Source organism: Orcinus orca, chromosome 19 (genome assembly GCF_937001465.1).
Source record: "Orcinus orca chromosome 19, mOrcOrc1.1, whole genome shotgun sequence".
In the NCBI taxonomy this organism is placed as follows: Eukaryota; Metazoa; Chordata; class Mammalia; order Artiodactyla; family Delphinidae; genus Orcinus; species Orcinus orca.
Window position 1 is genome coordinate 39,457,347 of NC_064577.1, and position 17,591 is coordinate 39,474,937.

Sequence of the window (17,591 nt, forward strand, 5' to 3'; positions counted from 1 at the left end):
GGCCTGGCCAGAATGAGGAGGGACAGAGGCAGGACAGGGGCATCCAGATGTTGGGACAGACGCACTGGGAGGCTGGGAGCTCCAGGAACCCAGCCATCGAATGTTAGTCCACGAAGGAAGACCCAGGAGACTCGTAGGGGACAGGAGGGCCTTGGGAGGCCTTGGAGGCTGGCCATCCGGGGTTGGGTGGGGTGGGCCAGACTCACAGCTGTCCAGATGTGGGTGAGAGATAACTCTGTTTACTGGGCATCCAGCGGGAGCGGGGCAGGGGGTGGAAGGGGCTCCCAGGGCCCATGGGGCGGGCAGATTAGGAGGCGGGGGCATGAGTCAGGGGTTTGGGAGCTGCCCCAGGGGTGCGGGAGCGAGGACCAAGTGCGGTTAGAGCGGGTGTGAGCTCAGCTGGTCGTAGAGGCCACGGCGGCTGCAGGAGTTCGCCGAGGGACCTGGAGGCTCGTGAGCAGGTGAGCAGGGCGGGGAGGGGCTGGGGTGATCCTGAGGTGCCTGTCCTGAGGGTTTCTGCAGGTGCCCAACCTGAATCTGTGCCCCTGGGCATGGATGCTGGACCTGCGAGAGGGGTGCTGGTGGGTGGGATGAGAACGTTACAATGTGTGTTGTTGCCCCTAAGGGCACAGGCCCATTGGCCCCTGCAGCTGGGAAGAGTGGGGCGGCAGGTATTAGGAAGAAAAGGCTGGCACGCGGCAGCAGCGGTGGGTGAGCTGGCTGGGTGAGTGCGTGTGGAGGGGCAAATCTGATTCCCCTCCAGGTGTGGGTTCTTGTCAGGTTCCTATTTAACAGCCCCTGAATCGAACAGGCTTGGGTCTCTCCCCTCAGCCTCCTCTTTCCGCCGCGTATGGGCACCCCCAGGCCACCCCGTCTCCCTCCTAAGAGGAGAATTGTCAGCTGACACGGCTTCTCATTTTGAAGCACTTCCAGGGAATCTAACCAGGGAGACCTGGCCCTGTCCCCATCCTAGGGGGTGTTTGGAGGGAAAGGAGGAGTCCCCCACCACCTGAGGATCTCAAAACACTTAGGTTAATTCCATGGGAATTGAAAAAAAATCAGAGGGGGATGAAGATAGCAAGTCTGTACTTGATCCCCAGTAGCAGTGAGAACGATAGCAAACGACAGCTCTTTTGTGCCAGGCATTAGTCTAAACGCTTTATATATGTGAACTTACTTAACGCTACAACAGGCCTATGAGGTAGATGTCATTATGATTAGCCCCATGTTACAGATGAGAAAACTGAGGCACAGAGAGGTTGAGTCACTTGCCTAAGGTCACACAGTAAGTGGCAGGGCTGGGATTTGAAGCCAGGCAGCTGGATTGCAGGGTCCATGCTCTTAGTCACTGATACTAAACCAGCTAATAGCTATTTTCTCTTCTGGGAGACAACTCAGGGCAATAGTTAGAGGTGTAGCTGGAGTCAGCTAGGGCAGGGTTTAATCCTGCCTCTGCTACCTACCTGCTAGGGCACCGAAGCAGTAAACCTCTCTGAACCTCAGCTTTCTCATCTGTAAAGCGAGGCTAATGACCTTACCCGCCTCACAGAGTGATATGGGGAGAGATAAAACGGCACAGCCGTGTATGGTGTCGGGACGATTACACAAAGTTGGTGCTCTGCCACCAGGGAGCCCTCCCCGCCTTGTGGTCCACGCCGCCCCCACCAGCCTCTTCCAGCTGTGCTCTACTTCCGGGGCTTCAGATGCCCTGCTTCCCCTTATCTGCCTGGCCCTGGCTGGCGGGCTGGCCAGGTGTTTGGTGCGCTTCATCAGGGTCCAGGCTCTTATCAGTGTCAGCAGAGCAAGGCCTGCAGCTGGGGGGCGGCTGGGCCTGGTGGTGGCTACAATCTGGGTCATGGCTGCACCCTCTGAGGCCCCAGCAGAGCTCGAGACACCTCTGTTCTCCCCTCTCCTCTCTCACTGAAGTCTCAGAACCCCAGCAGGAAGGTGTCCCATTGTACAGACAGGGTGACTGAGCCCTAGAGAGAGGCGGGGAGCTGACAGTCAGTGGCAGAGAGGCAGCCTGGATGTCTGGGCTCTCGGGCTCCGAAGGGACCCTCTGACCCTCTCCCCTCCCAAATGGGAAACTAAGACCACAGTCCCAGCCCATAGGGTGTGGGGGGGGGGCGTGGCGTATGTTTAGCACCTCAGGCAACAAGGCCAGAGAAGGGAGAAAGAGAATAAAAATGGGAGAAGAGGAAGGCAGGGGAACCTGAGGAGAAGGGGACACGGAGGGACAGAAGAGGGAGAGAAAAAATGCGCATGACCAGACTCCTCAAAGGGCAAGTCCCCTGCAGTAGGGACACCCCATCCTCAGGCTTTGGAAACCGCCCCCCCAAAGGCCATCACTTGCCCTACAACCCCCCAAAGCAGGGACTCCTGCGTTTCTCAGTGTAGGTCAGGGGCTCACTCACGCCCCTCTCTCTATCTCTAAGGACCTCAGGGCCAACCATTCCTCAGAATGGCTCTTTCCGTATATACTCCCTGCCCTGTTCCCTCCCACGGCACCCAGCCCTGTCTCGCATGGTCCTCTCTCTGCATCTTGCCCACCATTCCTGGCACCCGGGCTAGCCCTCCCCACCTCTCAGCTCTTCACATCCCACCGGTGCTTCTGGACCCAGCACCAGTGTCCCCTCCACCAGAGACGCTCCGCCTGCAGCCCCACTGCGAGTCCTACTTCCCCCTGCCACAGGCACCCTCAGCACCCAGCATGGTCTGCTCACTGCTTGTGTTTGTCTGGGGCACGTGTTTTCTCCTGAACACCTTAGCCTGTCACGTGTTCCCAGCTTGTCTCCCCAGTCAGGGTTGCGAGCTTCTGGAGAGTAGAACAGTGTCTTGTTCATCTCAACTTCCCAGGCTCCATGCCAGGCACAGAGTGGGCACATTTGTCAACCTGACCCAAATGCCTGCTGCTACAATGCGCTCTGCTGCCGTGGGTAAGGCGGAGAAGGATGTCCCTGCACATGCAGCCTGGGGCCGCGCCAGGGCACCCCTGTGCTCTCCTTGGGCTGGTCCTCACATTCCTGCAGTGGGCATCCTTCCTCTCCACTAGAGACACAACTGAGAAAATGGAGGCGCAGGGCTCCACTGCCTCCTGGCTGGGTCCTAGTCATCCTGGCTCCCCAGCCCCAGAGCCCCAAGCCTGCAAGGGGGAGCCCTTCTTACATTCTTTCAACACATACTTATTGAGTGCCTACTACGTGGCAACCACTCTGCTAGGAGTGGGAGATCCAGTGAGGATTGAGACGCACAGGAGCTTAGCACTCATGTGGCTTCCTTTCTAGAGGCGTCCTCAGACCATATATCCACAAATGAATTAAGAAACCAGAAAATGACAGATTGGGTTAGTGACTGTTAGGGTGGTCAGGAAGGGAATCTGAAGAGGCAGCATATGAGCTGAGATGTGGGAAGGGCTGAAGTGTGGGAGTAGGGGCATCCAGGATGTGGCCAACTACATGTGCAAAGCCCCTGGGGCAGGAAAGGGCTTGGTAAGGAGGCCAATGGAATAGGTGGTGAGAGAGCAAGAGAGAGGGGGTTCAAGATGGAGTAGGGGAGAGAAGCAAGGCCATATCATCCAGGACCTGTGAGTCACTCCTAAGGATACTGCAGCCCCATGCCCAGGAGGAGGCAGCCATTTCTGGGAGAAGAGGGTGTTCTGTGGAGACTCTCAGCTAAGCTCCCTGAAGGAGGGACACTTCATGTTCCTGGAGTTGGTGATTCCTGGGGCTGGGCAGAAAAGGAAGCCAGGTGAGGACTGGTGGATGGAGGAAGGAGTCGGATTGGAAGAACACCCCCCCTCCCATCCTCCCAAACATCCTTAGGTTGTTGCCAGCTAAGTTTCATCTTCCCTGCTCTGCCCTGTCTCTCCGGCCCCTGCGCACCTGCCCTCAGACCTACAAATCCAACCGCCTACTCACACTTCTTTCCTCTGACCCCATTGTCTCCCAACACCTGGGATCCCCCTTCACTCAAATACAGCCTCCTGTGGGGACGAATGGGAGACCCCAGGCTGTCCTGTGCCTCACTCAGCCTGTGCCTTTCCCCTGCAGGGACCTGCAGTGTGGGTTATGCTGGGGGCTCAGATCACTGCAGACAATTGAACAATCAGGACAGCGCCATGGGGGATTCACAGGTGAGTCTTGGGTGGCATGTGCAGGGCTCCTAACCCTGGACTCCTACCTTCACGGAGGTTTGTGGAGCCCCCTCCACAGCCCAGCCCTGATGGCACCTTCTCACAGGAGAATGAAGATAAGCTGGAAGAGTTTCTAGAGCAGAAGGAATATGAAGACCCTGGATTCCCCACGCTCCAGGTGGAGGAAGCAGAAGGTGAGCCCCATCTCCATCTCTCCTGCTGGGATGAGCTGCTGAGCCCCATTAGACAGAGGTGGGGAACTTGTCCTCCCCTTCTCCCCGCTCCCCACCGGCCCAGCCCCAGGGCCAGTTCTCCCACAATCCTGGCTGATTGAAGGATAAACAGAGTTTTGTTTGAAATGATCACAGGAGGTGACTGGGGGTGGGTGCTGGAGGCAGGACCAGTCACCCATCACTGTGCCCCTTAGATTTTGTAAGAGGGCAGCCAGGCCTGTCGGGGACGAGGGCATGAGCCCACATGCCACCCGTGCCTATCCAATGCCGGCTTCCAGGCCAGGCACTGGGCCTGTTCTGGGAACATTGTTCTGTTTGGGGGTCCAGGAGTCCTGAGAAATGGGGGGGCCGTAGAGACCCTCAGGGCGGAGAAACATCAGGAAACCTTCCTGGACCTCTGCCCAAGGTCTCGGTTGGGGAGCCCCGGGAAGGGACCTGTTTACTGTCAACAGGACTTAAGTGCTAGCAATTGGTATTGGAGATAAGAGGCCCCTCTGGGAAATGAGGGCTGGGGGTGTAGGGGCCAATAATATAAGGGCAGACCCCACGGGGCACCCAAGCTCCACTTGGAGGCAGCGAGAAGCTACTGGCTGGTGGGATCGTTGAGGCAGGTGGGAAGAAAGAAGGGAATCTGGCCCCAGAAGGTAGCAGGAGAGGGAAGAGAATTGCCACTCAGGACTCCCCAGTCCCCTTGGAGATGACCCTCCTCGTCACCACTGAGGATGAGCCCCAGGGGTCCTCCACAGTGCTCAGATGGGGAGTGACAGTGCCAGGCTGGGCAGCCAAGAACACGCGTGGGGGGCCACAGCCCACTGAGCAGCAGGGGCAGGGTCCCAGCCAGGGGCAAGGGGAGGGAGAGCGGCATCATCCCTGTGGTGTCCAAGGCTCATGCTGGTGGTGCAGGAAAGTCTTGCGGGAATTGTCTGCGGCCAGCGCTAACCGGCTTCTTGATTTTCAGCTCAGCTCACCGAACCGACAGCCACAGACTACCACACCGCGTCGCACCGCCCCCCAGACGTCCTCGAGGTGAGCACCCCAGCCTCCCCCGATTCTCTTTCCTGTGCTGCCCTTGGGATCCATCATTCTACCAGGGGAGGAGAGGAGCAGAGGGATAGCTACAGTTTCAGGATGGGGGGGACCCCACAAACAGGGAGAGAAGGAATGGGCCTCCTGGGAAATAGGTAAAGGACATCTGCCAGTGAGGGGGGAGACCCGGGGCCCCCTTCCACTGATGGGGGAGCTCCCTGGACAGAGATAAATGGACAGCTGGAGGTCGGAGCCACCAGGTCCGCTGGCCCTGGCTGGGCTGTCAGTTACTCCCCGGGGAAGCACAGAATTAAATACATGCTCTCCTCAGCCCAGTCCCCCAAGGCCCCCCACGTCCTTGCTGGACTCCAGACGGTCTAGCTGGTTAGAAAATCGGGTCTGCCCTCAGCTAAGCCCCTGGGACTGGCCATCTGGCCCCAAGGAACCCCAAGGGCATGCTGAGCCCACACGACAGTCTTGGAGGCAGGAGGCTGACCCAGTGACCCCAAAGGCTTCCCTCTTCTTTCCTCTCCTGCCCACTCTAGCAGCCCTTTTGCCCCAGAGTTTGTTCAAATGCCTCTGAAATGGGGTGAGGGGCCTGGTCAGGAGGTTGGGGAACAGAGCCAGAGGTGGGGGACCCCCAGTCATCTCCTCACAGGTCACACCTCACTCTACACCCTGAGGATGGAGCTCCCGACGGTGCCTTTTGAGCTCAGGCTCTGCCCTCAGTGCTCCAGGACCCCTGGGCCTCTGATGGACATCTCTCAGAGCCTGCTGAGTGCCCACCGTGCCCTGGGCTTCCAGCCTCCCCACAGCCCTGCCCGGGGCCCGAGGGACTAATTCAGGCCTGTGGGGCTGCAGGTCGTCGTGGAGCTGCGGGAACTGGTGATGGATGAAAAGAACCAGGAGCTACAGTGGATGGAGACAGCGCGCTGGGTGCGGCTAGAGGAGAACCTGGGGAAGGACGGGATATGGGGCCGCCCACACCTGTCTTACCTCACCTTCTGGAGCCTCTTGGAGCTGCAGAAAGCCTTTGCCAAGGGTGAGTGAGCCCCTCTGTGCCCCTCTGCGTGTGGCCCCTGCATGCGAAGCTGCTAGGGAGGAGGAGGGCCAGGGCCAGCCAGCCCGTTCACCCCTCCCCTGCCTGCAGGTACTGTCCTCCTGGACCTGCCAGAGAAATCCCTGGCCGGGGTGGCCAGCCAGCTGCTGGACAGGTTTATCTTCGAGGGGCAGATCCAGCCTCAGGACCGAGAAAATCTGCTCCGGGTCCTGCTGCTCAAACACAGGTGCCCCTGCCTGCCAGGCCCTGGATTCCACACCCACAGGGCCCATCTCCCCGGCCCGCCTGCCCCAAGCTCTCCCTGGGGGTCCAGATGGCCCCTCCCGACCAGGCTGGGTCCCACTTTTCTTCCACAATGTCTCCTGCTTCCGGCACCTCTCGAGCGGTAACCACGTCTCCACGCTCAGGGTTGGGGGCCGCTGGTCCCCAGGAGGGCGGACTCTCAAGGTCCCTCTCTCCATCCCTTCTTCTGGCTCTACCTAGTCACTCCAGACAGAGGCCACCCGCTTCCATCCAGTGTCCTTCAGAGGAGGCTGATTCTCCTTCCGCCCTGGGCCTCTCTAGTCTGGTCACTGGCAAGTCCCACGTCCCTCCCACCACGGGTCTCCACTCTGCTGACAGCCCAGGCGGAGCAGCCTACTCAGCCCATGTCCCCTGTGTGTCGTCCTGCAGCCACGCCAGAGACGTGGAGGCCCTGGGGAGTGTGAAGCCTGCAGTCCTGACACGTTCTGGGGACCCTTCACAGCCTCTGCTCCCACAGCATCCCTCGCTGGAGACAGAGCTCTTCTGTGAGCAGGTGAGGCTGTACCAGGGGTGTGTGAGGAGAGCTGGAAAGCTCCCAGCCTGAACATGGTTCGAAATGAGAGTGGGTAGGGCAGACGGGGTGGGCTGCTCCAGTGTCCAGGGTCCAGAGTGGCCGGAGGACTCCCCTCACCACCCTCCTTCCAACAGGGAGAGGGGAGCGCGGAAGGGCACTCGTCATCTGGAATGCTGGGAAGGAGTCCCCAGGACCGGGAGGCCACCCTGGTGCTGGTGGGTAAGTGGGCAGAGCGTCCGTCCCTCACCCCTTCCTGTCCCCTGCTCCTGCCTCCTGCCCTGGCCCAGCCTGCCTCTCCCTAAGCCTGGACCCCAGCAGCGTGCCCCCCTTGGCCTGGCCCGACCACCTCACTTCGTCTGTCCCCAACAGGCTGTGCCAGGTTCCTGGAGCGGCCAGTGCTGGGCTTTGTGCGACTAAAGGAGCCCATGGAGACGGAGCAGAAGCCACAGGAGCCAGAGGGGCCGGCAGTCCCTGTGCGCTTCCTCATCGTGTTGCTGGGACCTGAGGCCCCCAACATCGACTACACCCAGCTGGGCCGGGCTGCTGCCACCCTCATGTCAGAGAGGGTGAGGAGGGGCCGGCGAGGGCTGGGGGAGCCCAGGGGGCTGGGTGGCAGCTGAGGCCTCGTCCCCAGCCCCGGTTACTTTAACTTCACTAGTTTGGCCCATTCAGTCTGATCTAGCTGCTTCCGTCCTGTCTGGCCAGGGGGAGTCCAGGCCCGTGTAGTCTGGCCTAACCCTGCCTGATCAGGCCTGGTCTAGTCTGGCCCACTCTGCCCCGGTTCTGTCTGGCTAGGTCTGGCCTGGTCCAGCCTGATCTGCTCTCGTTCCATCTGGTCTGGTATGAGCCACCTGGTTCGCTTTAGTTCTTTCTCCTTTCCCGACTCAGGGCCCTGTCTGCCTCCCCAAAGCCCTTTCAGAACAGAAGGTGGAAGGCCAGCGGGGAAGGAAAAGCAGTTCCCAGCAAGCAGGGGCTGGGGCAGAGGGGCCCCTAGGCCCTGGCTCTGGCCTCTTGGATCCTTTTGTTGAGCAGGTCCTCGTGGCTCTGACCTTCCTTCCTGCTCCCAGGTGTTCCGCACTGATGCATACTTGGCCCAGAACAAGGAGATGCTGGTGCATTCCCTAGAGGGCTTCCTAGACTGCAGTCTGGTGCTGCCGCCCACGGACGCGCCCTCTGAGGATGCCCTGCTCAGTCTGGTGCCCGTGCAGAAGGAGCTGCTGAAAAGACGCTACCTGCCCAGCTCAGCCAAGCCAGAGCCCAGCTTCCTCAAGGGCCTAGGTACCTGCCCTGCCCAGCCCTGGGCACCTGCCCTGCCCAGCCCTGGGTACCTGCCCTGCCCAGCCCTGGGTACCTGCCCTGCCCAGCCCTGGGCACCTGACCTGCCCAGCCCTAGGCACCTGCCCTGCCCAGCCCTAGGCACCTGCCCTGCCCAGCCCTGGGTACCTGCCCTGCCCAGCCCTGGGTACCTGCCCTGCCCAGCCCTGGGCTTGCTGAGCCCCCAGACCTCCAGACAGCCCAGCACAGCCCTGTGAGCCCCTACCGCCCCTCTTCCCATTAAACCTCCCATGTCCCCTCTCCCTGTCCTCATGCCTCCCAGCCTCCTGGACCCCCCCATTCCCATCAGACAATCCCCTTCTCGATTCCCTTTTCCCCACATTTCCCCCTTCCACCCCCCGTGACCGTGGTCCTGCCCTTCACTACAGATTTGAATGGGGGTCTAGAGGACACCCAGGATGACCCTCTGCAGCGGACAGGCAGGCTCTTCGGGGGACTGGTACGTGACATCCGGCGCCGCTACCCCCGCTACTTGAGTGACATCACAGACGCATTGAACCCCCAGGTCCTGTCTGCCATCATCTTCATCTACTTTGCCGCCCTGTCACCCGCCATCACCTTCGGTGGCCTCCTGGGTCAGTGCCTCTGTGTGTCCCACTAACCCTCACCTCCGACCCTCTGGCCTCAGTATCAGCCCTGACTTTGCCCCGATCTGACACTCTGGACCCCTACATCATCTTGTCCATGAGATGCTCTATCGGCCTCTGGAAATGACCTTGACCTTGACTGCACTGTCACTTCCATCCACAGGAGAAAAGACCCATAACCTGATGGGTGTGTCGGAACTGCTTATCTCCACCGCGGCGCAGGGCATCCTCTTCTCCCTGCTGGCGGCTCAGCCCCTGCTCGTGGTGGGCTTCTCAGGACCCCTGCTCGTGTTTGAGGAAGCCTTCTTCTCGGTAGCTCTCTTCTGGCCCCACTGTCACCCTGTAACTGGCCCCTGGCTGCTGCTTCATGCACGGGGCCTGGGCCCATTTACCTGACCCCAGCTCCCTCTGACACCCTACAGTTCTGCAAGAGTAACGGCCTGGAGTACATCGTGGGCCGCGTGTGGATTGGCTTCTGGCTCGTCCTGCTGGTGGTGCTGGTGGTGGCCTTCGAGGGCAGCTTCCTGGTCCGCTTCATCTCCCGCTACACCCAGGAGATCTTCTCCTTCCTCATCTCCCTCATCTTCATCTATGAGACCTTCTCCAAGCTGGTCACGGTGAGGGCCATGGGAGTGTTAAGAGGCACGTGTGCGTGCATGTGTGTGCGCGTACGTCTGTGTGTGTGTGTGACCGTGCACAAGCTGTGTGACTGTCATTGCACATGCGTCTGTACGGCATTTATGTGGCCGTGTTTTCACGGTATGTGACTGTGACCACATACATGTGGATGCCTGCTGTCTGTGGGCCGGTATTCTCACCATGGCTGTGCGGAGTGATGGTGCATGAGAGCTCCCCTCTGCCTGCACAGGCCCACGTGTATAACCACATGCAGTAACCAGTGGGCACGTGTGAGACTGAATGTGGGAAACTGCAGGCATGGCGGGGTAGCAGGGGTCCTGGAGACTCTGAAGTCCGCCACTCCTCCTGCAGTTGCCCTTAGGAACTGCAGGGCCTGCAGAGGGCAGGCCCCGCCTCCTCAGCTCTGTCACCTTAAACCATGCCTGCCTCTGTGTCTGCATTTTACACGGAGGAAGGGTGGATCCTGTTCATCTACCCGATCCTGTTGGTCGGTGGGTCCTTCTCTGCTTTCCAAGTGTCTGGAGCCTAAGTCTTTTTAGGAACCTCCTTGGCACTTGTTTCCTGCCCTCCAGCCTTCTCATGGCTCCCAGGCCCAGGATGCTCGTGTGCGCGCGCGCGCGCACACACACACACACACACACACACACTTTCATTTCCTCCATGGCCTGCCCCGCCCAAGCCTAGCCTGGTCCTCAGTCCCGAAAACCAAGCTGTGGAATCCCATTGCCTCTCTGTTACTATGTCAGTTGAGGAAGAAGAGAGGTAGAGGGATGATGCATAGACAGATGGATGGATGAACGGATGATGGATAGAGAGACAGACGCTGAATAGAGAGTTGGATGATGGATGGGTGGACGATGGATAGAGAGATGATACATGATGCTTGTATCACGATGGCTGGAGGATGGATGGATGGGAGGAAAGAGGATGCCTTGCTTTTCTGCTGCAGATCTTCCAGGACCACCCACTGCTGGAGAACTATGACCGCAATGTGACAAGAATACCCAAACCTCAGGCGCCCCTGCCCAACACAGCCCTCCTCTCTCTTGTGCTCATGGCTGGCACCTTCTTGTTCGCCATGACGCTGCGCAAGTTCAAGAACAGCTCCTACTTCCCTGGCAAGGTCAGCACATCCCCCCACCTGTCCTTGCCTACACTGCCCTGTCCCAGTCTACAGCACTCCCCTCAGCTTTCCCAGCGCCATTCGTTCCCCTTCTTACCCTAGATTCCCATTTCCGATTCCAAGCCGCCCTCCCCCCTCATCATGCAGGATTTTACTCTTGAGACAAGCGCATCTCACTTTCTCAGCACGTCCAGGCTGAGAACCCAGTGGGGAACCAAGGACAGTTCTTGGAAGGGAGTGGAGAAGCTGTGGGGCCGGGGGTGGGGCTGGGCCAGGTGAACAAGAAAGGAGGCAGGTATGTTGAGAAGCAGGACAGGGCATTAGATGTTCCCCCTGGGGAGAGTGGGACCCCCTGGTGAAGACGGGGCAGGAGTGGGGGCAAGTGGCAGGTGAGAGGTGGGAAGCAACTGGGCACTGACCATTGGTCCCTTCACCTGCCCTCAGCTGCGACGAGTCATTGGGGACTTTGGGGTTCCCATCTCTATCCTGATCATGGTCATGGTGGATGCCTTCATCCAGGACACCTACACCCAGGTGACCCTCTCCCCCACCCTTATTTCATTCCCCCAGCATGCACCCTCCCCCAAACTGCCTTCCCAAACCTGAAGCCAGCTAGAACTACCCCTTCCCCAGTCCTGTCTCTCCAAGCAGCCCCATGTTCTTCCCACAGCCCTTCGGGACACCTCTGGCTGAAGAAAGGGCCTGGGTCAGTTTGCCCCCTTTTACTCCTTAATCCAGAGCAGTAGGAAAGAATCCGCTTTGAAGCCAGGTTGATCTGAGTATGAATCTCAGTTTTGCTACCAAATAGCTGTGCAATGCAGCGCCAGCTACATAACTTCGCTGATCCTGTTTCCTCATCTATAAAGTAGGGAATGAGAAAATGTATGTAAAGGGCTTTAGTGCAGTGACTGAGTACAAAGTAGATGCTCAATATAAGTAAGTTCCCAAGGGCCCAGGACCCTGGTTCTCCCTGTCCCCACCCTTCCCCAGCCCCCTGCCCCCAGGTGTTCTCACCAGCATCCCCCTCCCACAGAAACTCAGTGTACCTAAAGGGCTCACCGTGTCCAACACCTCGGCCCGAGGCTGGCTCATCCACCCGCTGGGCTTATATAAGCCATTTCCCATCTGGATGATGTTTGCCTCCGCCCTGCCCGCCCTGCTGGTCTTCATCCTCATCTTCCTTGAGTCCCAGATCACCACGTAAGACCCAGGGTGGGACTGGGCCTGGGAGGGTCCGAGGCAGAGAAAGGGACAGGCTCCAGGCAGGCAGGACACCAGGGACTGAATGCTAGTAGGAAGGATGGACGGACAGGAGGTCCAGGTTTTGTGGGACATGACGTGGTACTATTTAGGGAGCCCTTTTTAATAAAGAGAATATAAAAGTAGGCGCTAGATATTGGAAAGGGCCTGTGCCCGTGAGGTTCCCTGAAGCGTATGTTTCTTTAGCTTCAGCGTAGATCGGCCGGTGGGTGTTCTAGGTGATGATGAAAACACTTCTGCTCTTAGAGTCTCGATTTCTCAAGATGGTGCAGGAGGGAGGGGAGAAAGGAACTCTAAGGGAGACGGGCAAAGAAGGATAAACTAAAGTACAGAGGGACCCAAGTCTAGGGGAGGAAAGAGAGGGTGAAGGGGGTTGGGGTGAAGGAGAGCCCTGCTCACTCCTGACCTCCCACACCCCCAGGTTGATCATCAGCAAACCGGAGCGCAAGGTGGCCAAGGGCTCTGGCTTCCACCTGGACCTGCTGCTGGTCATGGGCATGGGCGGGGTGGCCACCCTCTTTGGGATGCCCTGGCTCAGTGCCACCACTGTGCGTTCTGTCACCCACGCCAATGCCCTTACGGTCATGGGCAAGGCCAGTACCCCAGGGGCTGCAGCCCAGATTCAGGAAGTCAAGGAACAGCGGATCAGCGGCCTCCTGGTCTCTGTGCTCGTGGGTGAGTGAGGATTGGCCACACTTTCCAGCACCCTCAGCCCCTGCCCCTTAGGATCCAGTGCCCCTCCAGCCCTGACCACCCTGCAGCCAGGTCTCCCCAGACACCCACTGCCCACATCTCCCCAGTGTCAGTTATTCACATGAAGGAGTTCTGGAGGAAATACCCGAGGCACTGAAATGGGATCTGAGGGGGATGGGGAGGGCACTCCATTACTGGAAGCTTCTCTAGACAAGACCCTGTACTCTGAGCTTCTCCAACAGTTCAGTGAACTGTGGGCTCCAGCCCTGCCCCGCTGCTGACTAGGTATCCCACCTTGTCTCTGGACCTCAAGTTTCCCTCTCTGCACCATTACAGGGTTCATTAGATGCTGAGCTCTCTCTAGCTCAGCTGCTCTGTGACTCATACAAAGGGCAGTGCTCCTGGGTGGGGGTGTGAGGTGAAGACAGAGGGTCACTGATCTGAGTTCCAGAGCAGCTGAGAGTCCAGCTGGGCTTGGTGTGTGCAGCGCCACGGGATGCAGAGGCCAGGGAAGTTTCCTAAAGGAGGCGAAGCTGATGCTAGCTGGAGGAGGGCTGGGATTTGGGTAGGTGGAGGGTGATGGAGGCATTCTGGACCAGGGTAAGAGGAAAGGTGGGCTTCTCTGCCCTCTGTGACTCCCTAGGTTAAAGGAGTAGGCTTTGAAGTCAGGCAGGCAAGAGTCTGACTCCCTGCTCTGCCACTTACTAGCTGTGTGGCCTTAGGTTACTTGCTTCACCTCTCTGAGTCTGCTTCCTCATCTGCAAAATGGGGGTAATATCTATTAAGAGGATCCAGGGAATTCCCTGGTGGTCCAGTGGTTAAGACTTGGTGCTTGCACTGCTGTGGGCCCGGGCTCCATCCCTCGTTGGGGAAATAAGATCCCAGAAGGTCCCCGGCGCGGCCAGAAAAAAAAAAAGAGGATCCACAAAAAGGGTTCCATATAGTCCCTGTGACATCATTGCCCAGCCTCTGCTTGTGCCGATCCTCTGGGGCAGCTGGGGCTAAGACTGCGTGGATCTCCCCACAGGCCTGTCCATCCTCATGGGGCCCATCCTGTCCCACATCCCCTTGGCTGTGCTCTTTGGCATCTTCCTCTACATGGGGGTCACATCCCTCAGTGGCATCCAGCTTTTTGACCGCATCTTGCTTCTGTTCAAGCCGCGCAAGTACCACCCGGATGTGCCCTACGCCAAGCGGGTACGGGGCCCTCCCGGCTGCCCAGGTCAGGGGTGGGGGGTGGGGGGGGGCCGGGTGCCTGGGCAGGGCAGGCCATGACCCCAGCCTCCGCCCGCAGGTGAGAACCTGGCGAATGCACTTGTTCACGGGCACTCAGATCATCTGCCTGGTAGTGCTGTGGGTGGTGAGAAGCATCAAAGCCATCTCGCTGGCCCTGCCGTTCATCCTCATCCTCACGGTGCCCCTACGCCACTTCCTGCTGCCACTCATCTTCCAGAACCTGGAGCTCCAGTGTGTGAGTTGCTTCTCCCACCACCCAGCCCGCGCCCCTCCCCCCCATTTCCTATGGCCAGAGGGCACAACTCCAGAGCAGAGGGCAGCAAGGGGACATCAGTGGGGCTCAGCGAATGTGAGAAGTGTGTCTGGGAACTAAGGAAGGCAGAAGAGCATCGTGATTAAGGTCTAGGTTGGGGCCTGCGTCCAAATCCCGGCACTGCCACATCCCAGTGTGTGACCTGGAGCTAGCGGCCCCGTTTCTCTGTACCTCAGGTTTCCTCACCTGTAAAGAGAGGAATAATGACAGGGCTGGTGAGGGGACTGAGAGGCTCACGAGATGTGTTCCACTTGGGTGGTCCCCACCACTGAGCGGCTAGTCCTGTGGTCTTATAAACCATCCGGAGAGTGGCTCTTCCAGTAGAATTCTTCCACGATGTGACACAGGTCACTGTGGCGCTGCCCCCGTGAAGGGGTCTCCTGCCTGCCCTCTGGAGGCCCTCCCCTACCCAGGCACCAGATTCCTGGAGGCTCCCCACCCTGAGGAAACCTCTCATCTAGACCAACCCTAGGAGATGCAGGGACAGGACAAGACTTGTCCAAGGTTCAAAGAGAGACAGGCTCTCCTGACCCCAGAGGTGCCTCCGCGCTGGGGGGAGGGCTCACCTGGGCCCTCAGCCGCTCACCCTATGTCCTTCCTGCCCCCCCCCCCGCAGCTGGATGCTGACAATGTCAAGCCGAACTTCGATGAGGAGAATGGTCAGGATGAATATGATGAGGTGGCCATGCCTGTGTGAGGGGAGCGCCCAGGCCCCAGAGCCCCCTCCATCGTTCCACTTCCCCACTCTCCCAGGAAAAGCAGAAGTTCATGGGCACCCTAGGGACTCCCAGGTCCCTCCTGGGGCAGCAGTCGAGGCCCTGGGGCCACGGGTGGGGGAAGGAAAGGGTGTCTAGGAAACCTTGTATGAAGGGTAGACTGGCTTTTCTGGATAGAAAAGGCCAGTGGGGCCCACAGTAGGGGGATTCGCTGTGCAGTCCCTCCTGTGGCCACACTGCCACCTGGGAGTCCCACCCTGGAAGACTTAGATTCAAGCCCTACCTCCTCATGACACAGACACGGGAAGTAAAGAGGATGGGAGTTGGGTGGGGGGGATTCAAATTCCTGCTTTCTGTGTGACCTTAGGCAAGTCCCTGGATCTCTCCAGCCTCTGCTTCCTCATCTGTAAAATGGGTATATTGATAATCACACCCACATTACAGGATGGTTTCTGAGGACCAAAGATAAATGTGAAAAAAGGGCTTCGTAAAATCTGAAAGGACTATTATACAGTAGTCATCCTTCTTCAAGCCTGCCCAGAGTCACAGAGCTCCTGAGCCACACAGCTGGGATTTGACCTCTGAGGCCAGAGTCTACTTCAGTCACTCACCTTTCCATGAGGCCCCTGCTGGTCCCTCTCTTCCCCCTCTCTGCTCCCACTGGGGACCCTCTTCTCTGGGGCGGAGGAAGGTGTCCTGGTGAGGGTAAGGTGCAGGTGAGGACAAAATCAGGGCTGGGACTCAGGACTCCTAAGTGCTGCTCCCTCCCCCACGCTCTCATTCATTCACTCATCCATTCATTCCACAAACATTTATCTAAGGCCCTGGGCCCCGTGGACACAGAGGTGACTGAGACAAGCCCTTGCCTTGGGGTTGGGAGTGGGGGGCAGTGTACAGTCTGTTCTTCATTTGGATGGGGGTGGGGGAGGGTGGGAAGATAGGGAGGAGATGGGGAGGGGGAGGGAGGGAGGTTTGTAACTTATACCTTGTGTATCCTCAGAGCTTTCATTGTCCTTGAGCTACACGCAGGCACACTCGCGCACGCGAGCCCCAATTAGAGACACACTGTCCTCAGCTCCACTTGAACCAAATCTTGGGGAGAACCCAGATTCGACCAATTGGGGTCGGAGACAGTGGGAGCTGCAGAATATGGGCAAAATCTATTTTTTTACAAAAGAAAAATATAAAAAGAGTTGAAAGAACTGGAAGTGGTGAGAGATGGTTGAAACTGAGAATCAGGGTGTGACAGAAAAAAAGGAGGCTGAGAGAGGGCTCTCAGGTTCCTCCTGAAGGCTCACAGCTGCCTCCCACCACTTCACTGTTCTATGCCTCAGTTTCCTCATCTGTGAAATGGGGACGATAATGGTACCTACTTCGTAGGTTTGTTATAAGGATTAAAGGAGACGTTGCCTATAAAGTGATTGCTTAGCACAGCGCCTGGCCTCAGACCCCATCAGAAGAGTTCAATAAAGTTAGCTGCTGGTATTGTTATTCTGACTGGGACGCCCCTGCCCCTTCCTACCCTCTGCTCCTTGAACACTGACAAGTGGAAAAAGTCACTCACCCTGCTAGCACCCTTCCCCTTGATGTTTGGGAATAGGTTTTACTAATAAATGCATCTGTGGTGGAGTGAGTGCCATGCCGGAATTCCCTTCCCAGGGTCGGGGGTCCAAGGGGTCTGGGCTGGACCAGGTGGAGAAGGAATGTATGGTGTGGAGCTGGTGTAGGGCTGTGGCCCTAGGGGGCAGGAAGGGCCAGGCTGGGGGAGGGGTGTGGCACTAGAGTTGGGGGAGAGGCAGGGCTGGTGGCCCAGAGCCCTAGGGTGGAGAGGGCCGGCACCCAGTGAGGGGGTGGGAGAGCAAGGGAAGACAAGTTTATGCCCCGGACATCCCTCCTCTCCAAAATAAGCAAGACCCATGGAGGTGGGGAGAGGGGCACCCCCTGCCCCTTGCACAGTGAAACCCACATCCCTTAGGACCAGTTGGCCCCTTAGCCTGGACACATCAGGCTGGGCAGCACTGCTAACAGAAATTGTCAGAGAGAAAATGCGATTTGCCATCGGTCACACAGGAACAGCATCTCTTGACCAGCTTTCCACCAGCCCCCACTGTGATGCCCTTGGAGGCCCTGCCCCCCACTCCCACCCCCAGCCACTTCCAGCAACTCTAGGGGACTGCTGGGCCAGGTGTGACCCACCCCTGGTGAGGAAGGTGTCAGGACATCACCCCTCACCACCCCAACCTTCCAAAGAGAGGTCAGTGCAGGGTTGGGCCGCCTGGCTTCCTTCCCTGGATCTATATTTACATGCTGCCTATCCCCAGCTGACCCCTCCCAGGCTGGCCAGGGCGGCCGCCAAAGGGCCAGAGAGCTACTGTGGCCCCAGGATAGCAGTCTCAGCCAGTCACCTCCCACACATGGCAG

The 17,591-nt window shown here is 58.5% G+C and overlaps 2 protein-coding genes across 4 annotated transcripts in view; both read left to right on the forward strand.

Annotated features, from left to right (window-relative positions):
- The window catches only part of SLC25A39 (solute carrier family 25 member 39), a 75,376-nt gene that overhangs the window by 45,241 nt on the left and 12,544 nt on the right, over positions 1-17,591 (forward strand). The window lies entirely within an intron of this gene.
- SLC4A1 (solute carrier family 4 member 1 (Diego blood group)) lies at positions 343-16,799 on the forward strand. Of its 2 annotated transcripts, none has more exons than XM_033416935.2 (20): positions 343-461; positions 4,050-4,132; positions 4,239-4,326; positions 5,324-5,391; positions 6,253-6,433; positions 6,542-6,677; positions 7,124-7,247; positions 7,403-7,487; positions 7,638-7,834; positions 8,336-8,546; positions 8,972-9,178; positions 9,354-9,502; positions 9,613-9,807; positions 10,779-10,952; positions 11,397-11,486; positions 11,986-12,152; positions 12,634-12,887; positions 13,933-14,102; positions 14,200-14,376; positions 15,033-16,799. In XM_033416935.2, exons 2-20 carry the CDS (start codon positions 4,118-4,120, stop codon positions 15,306-15,308), a joined length of 2,964 nt encoding a protein of 987 aa, XP_033272826.1. In that variant the 5' UTR covers positions 343-461; positions 4,050-4,117; the 3' UTR covers positions 15,309-16,799. The 2 variants fall into 2 exon arrangements, with proteins under 2 accessions (XP_033272826.1, XP_004286037.2); XM_004285989.4 differs by having other exon boundaries at positions 15,071-15,266.

Coding starts and splice junctions, on each gene's coding strand:
- SLC4A1 (XM_033416935.2), top strand. Junction 6,434..6,541: donor GCAGAAAGCCTTTGCCAAGG/GTGAGTGAGCCC, acceptor CCCTGCCTGCAG/GTACTGTCCTCCTGGACCTG. Junction 12,888..13,932: donor CCTGGTCTCTGTGCTCGTGG/GTGAGTGAGGAT, acceptor ATCTCCCCACAG/GCCTGTCCATCCTCATGGGG.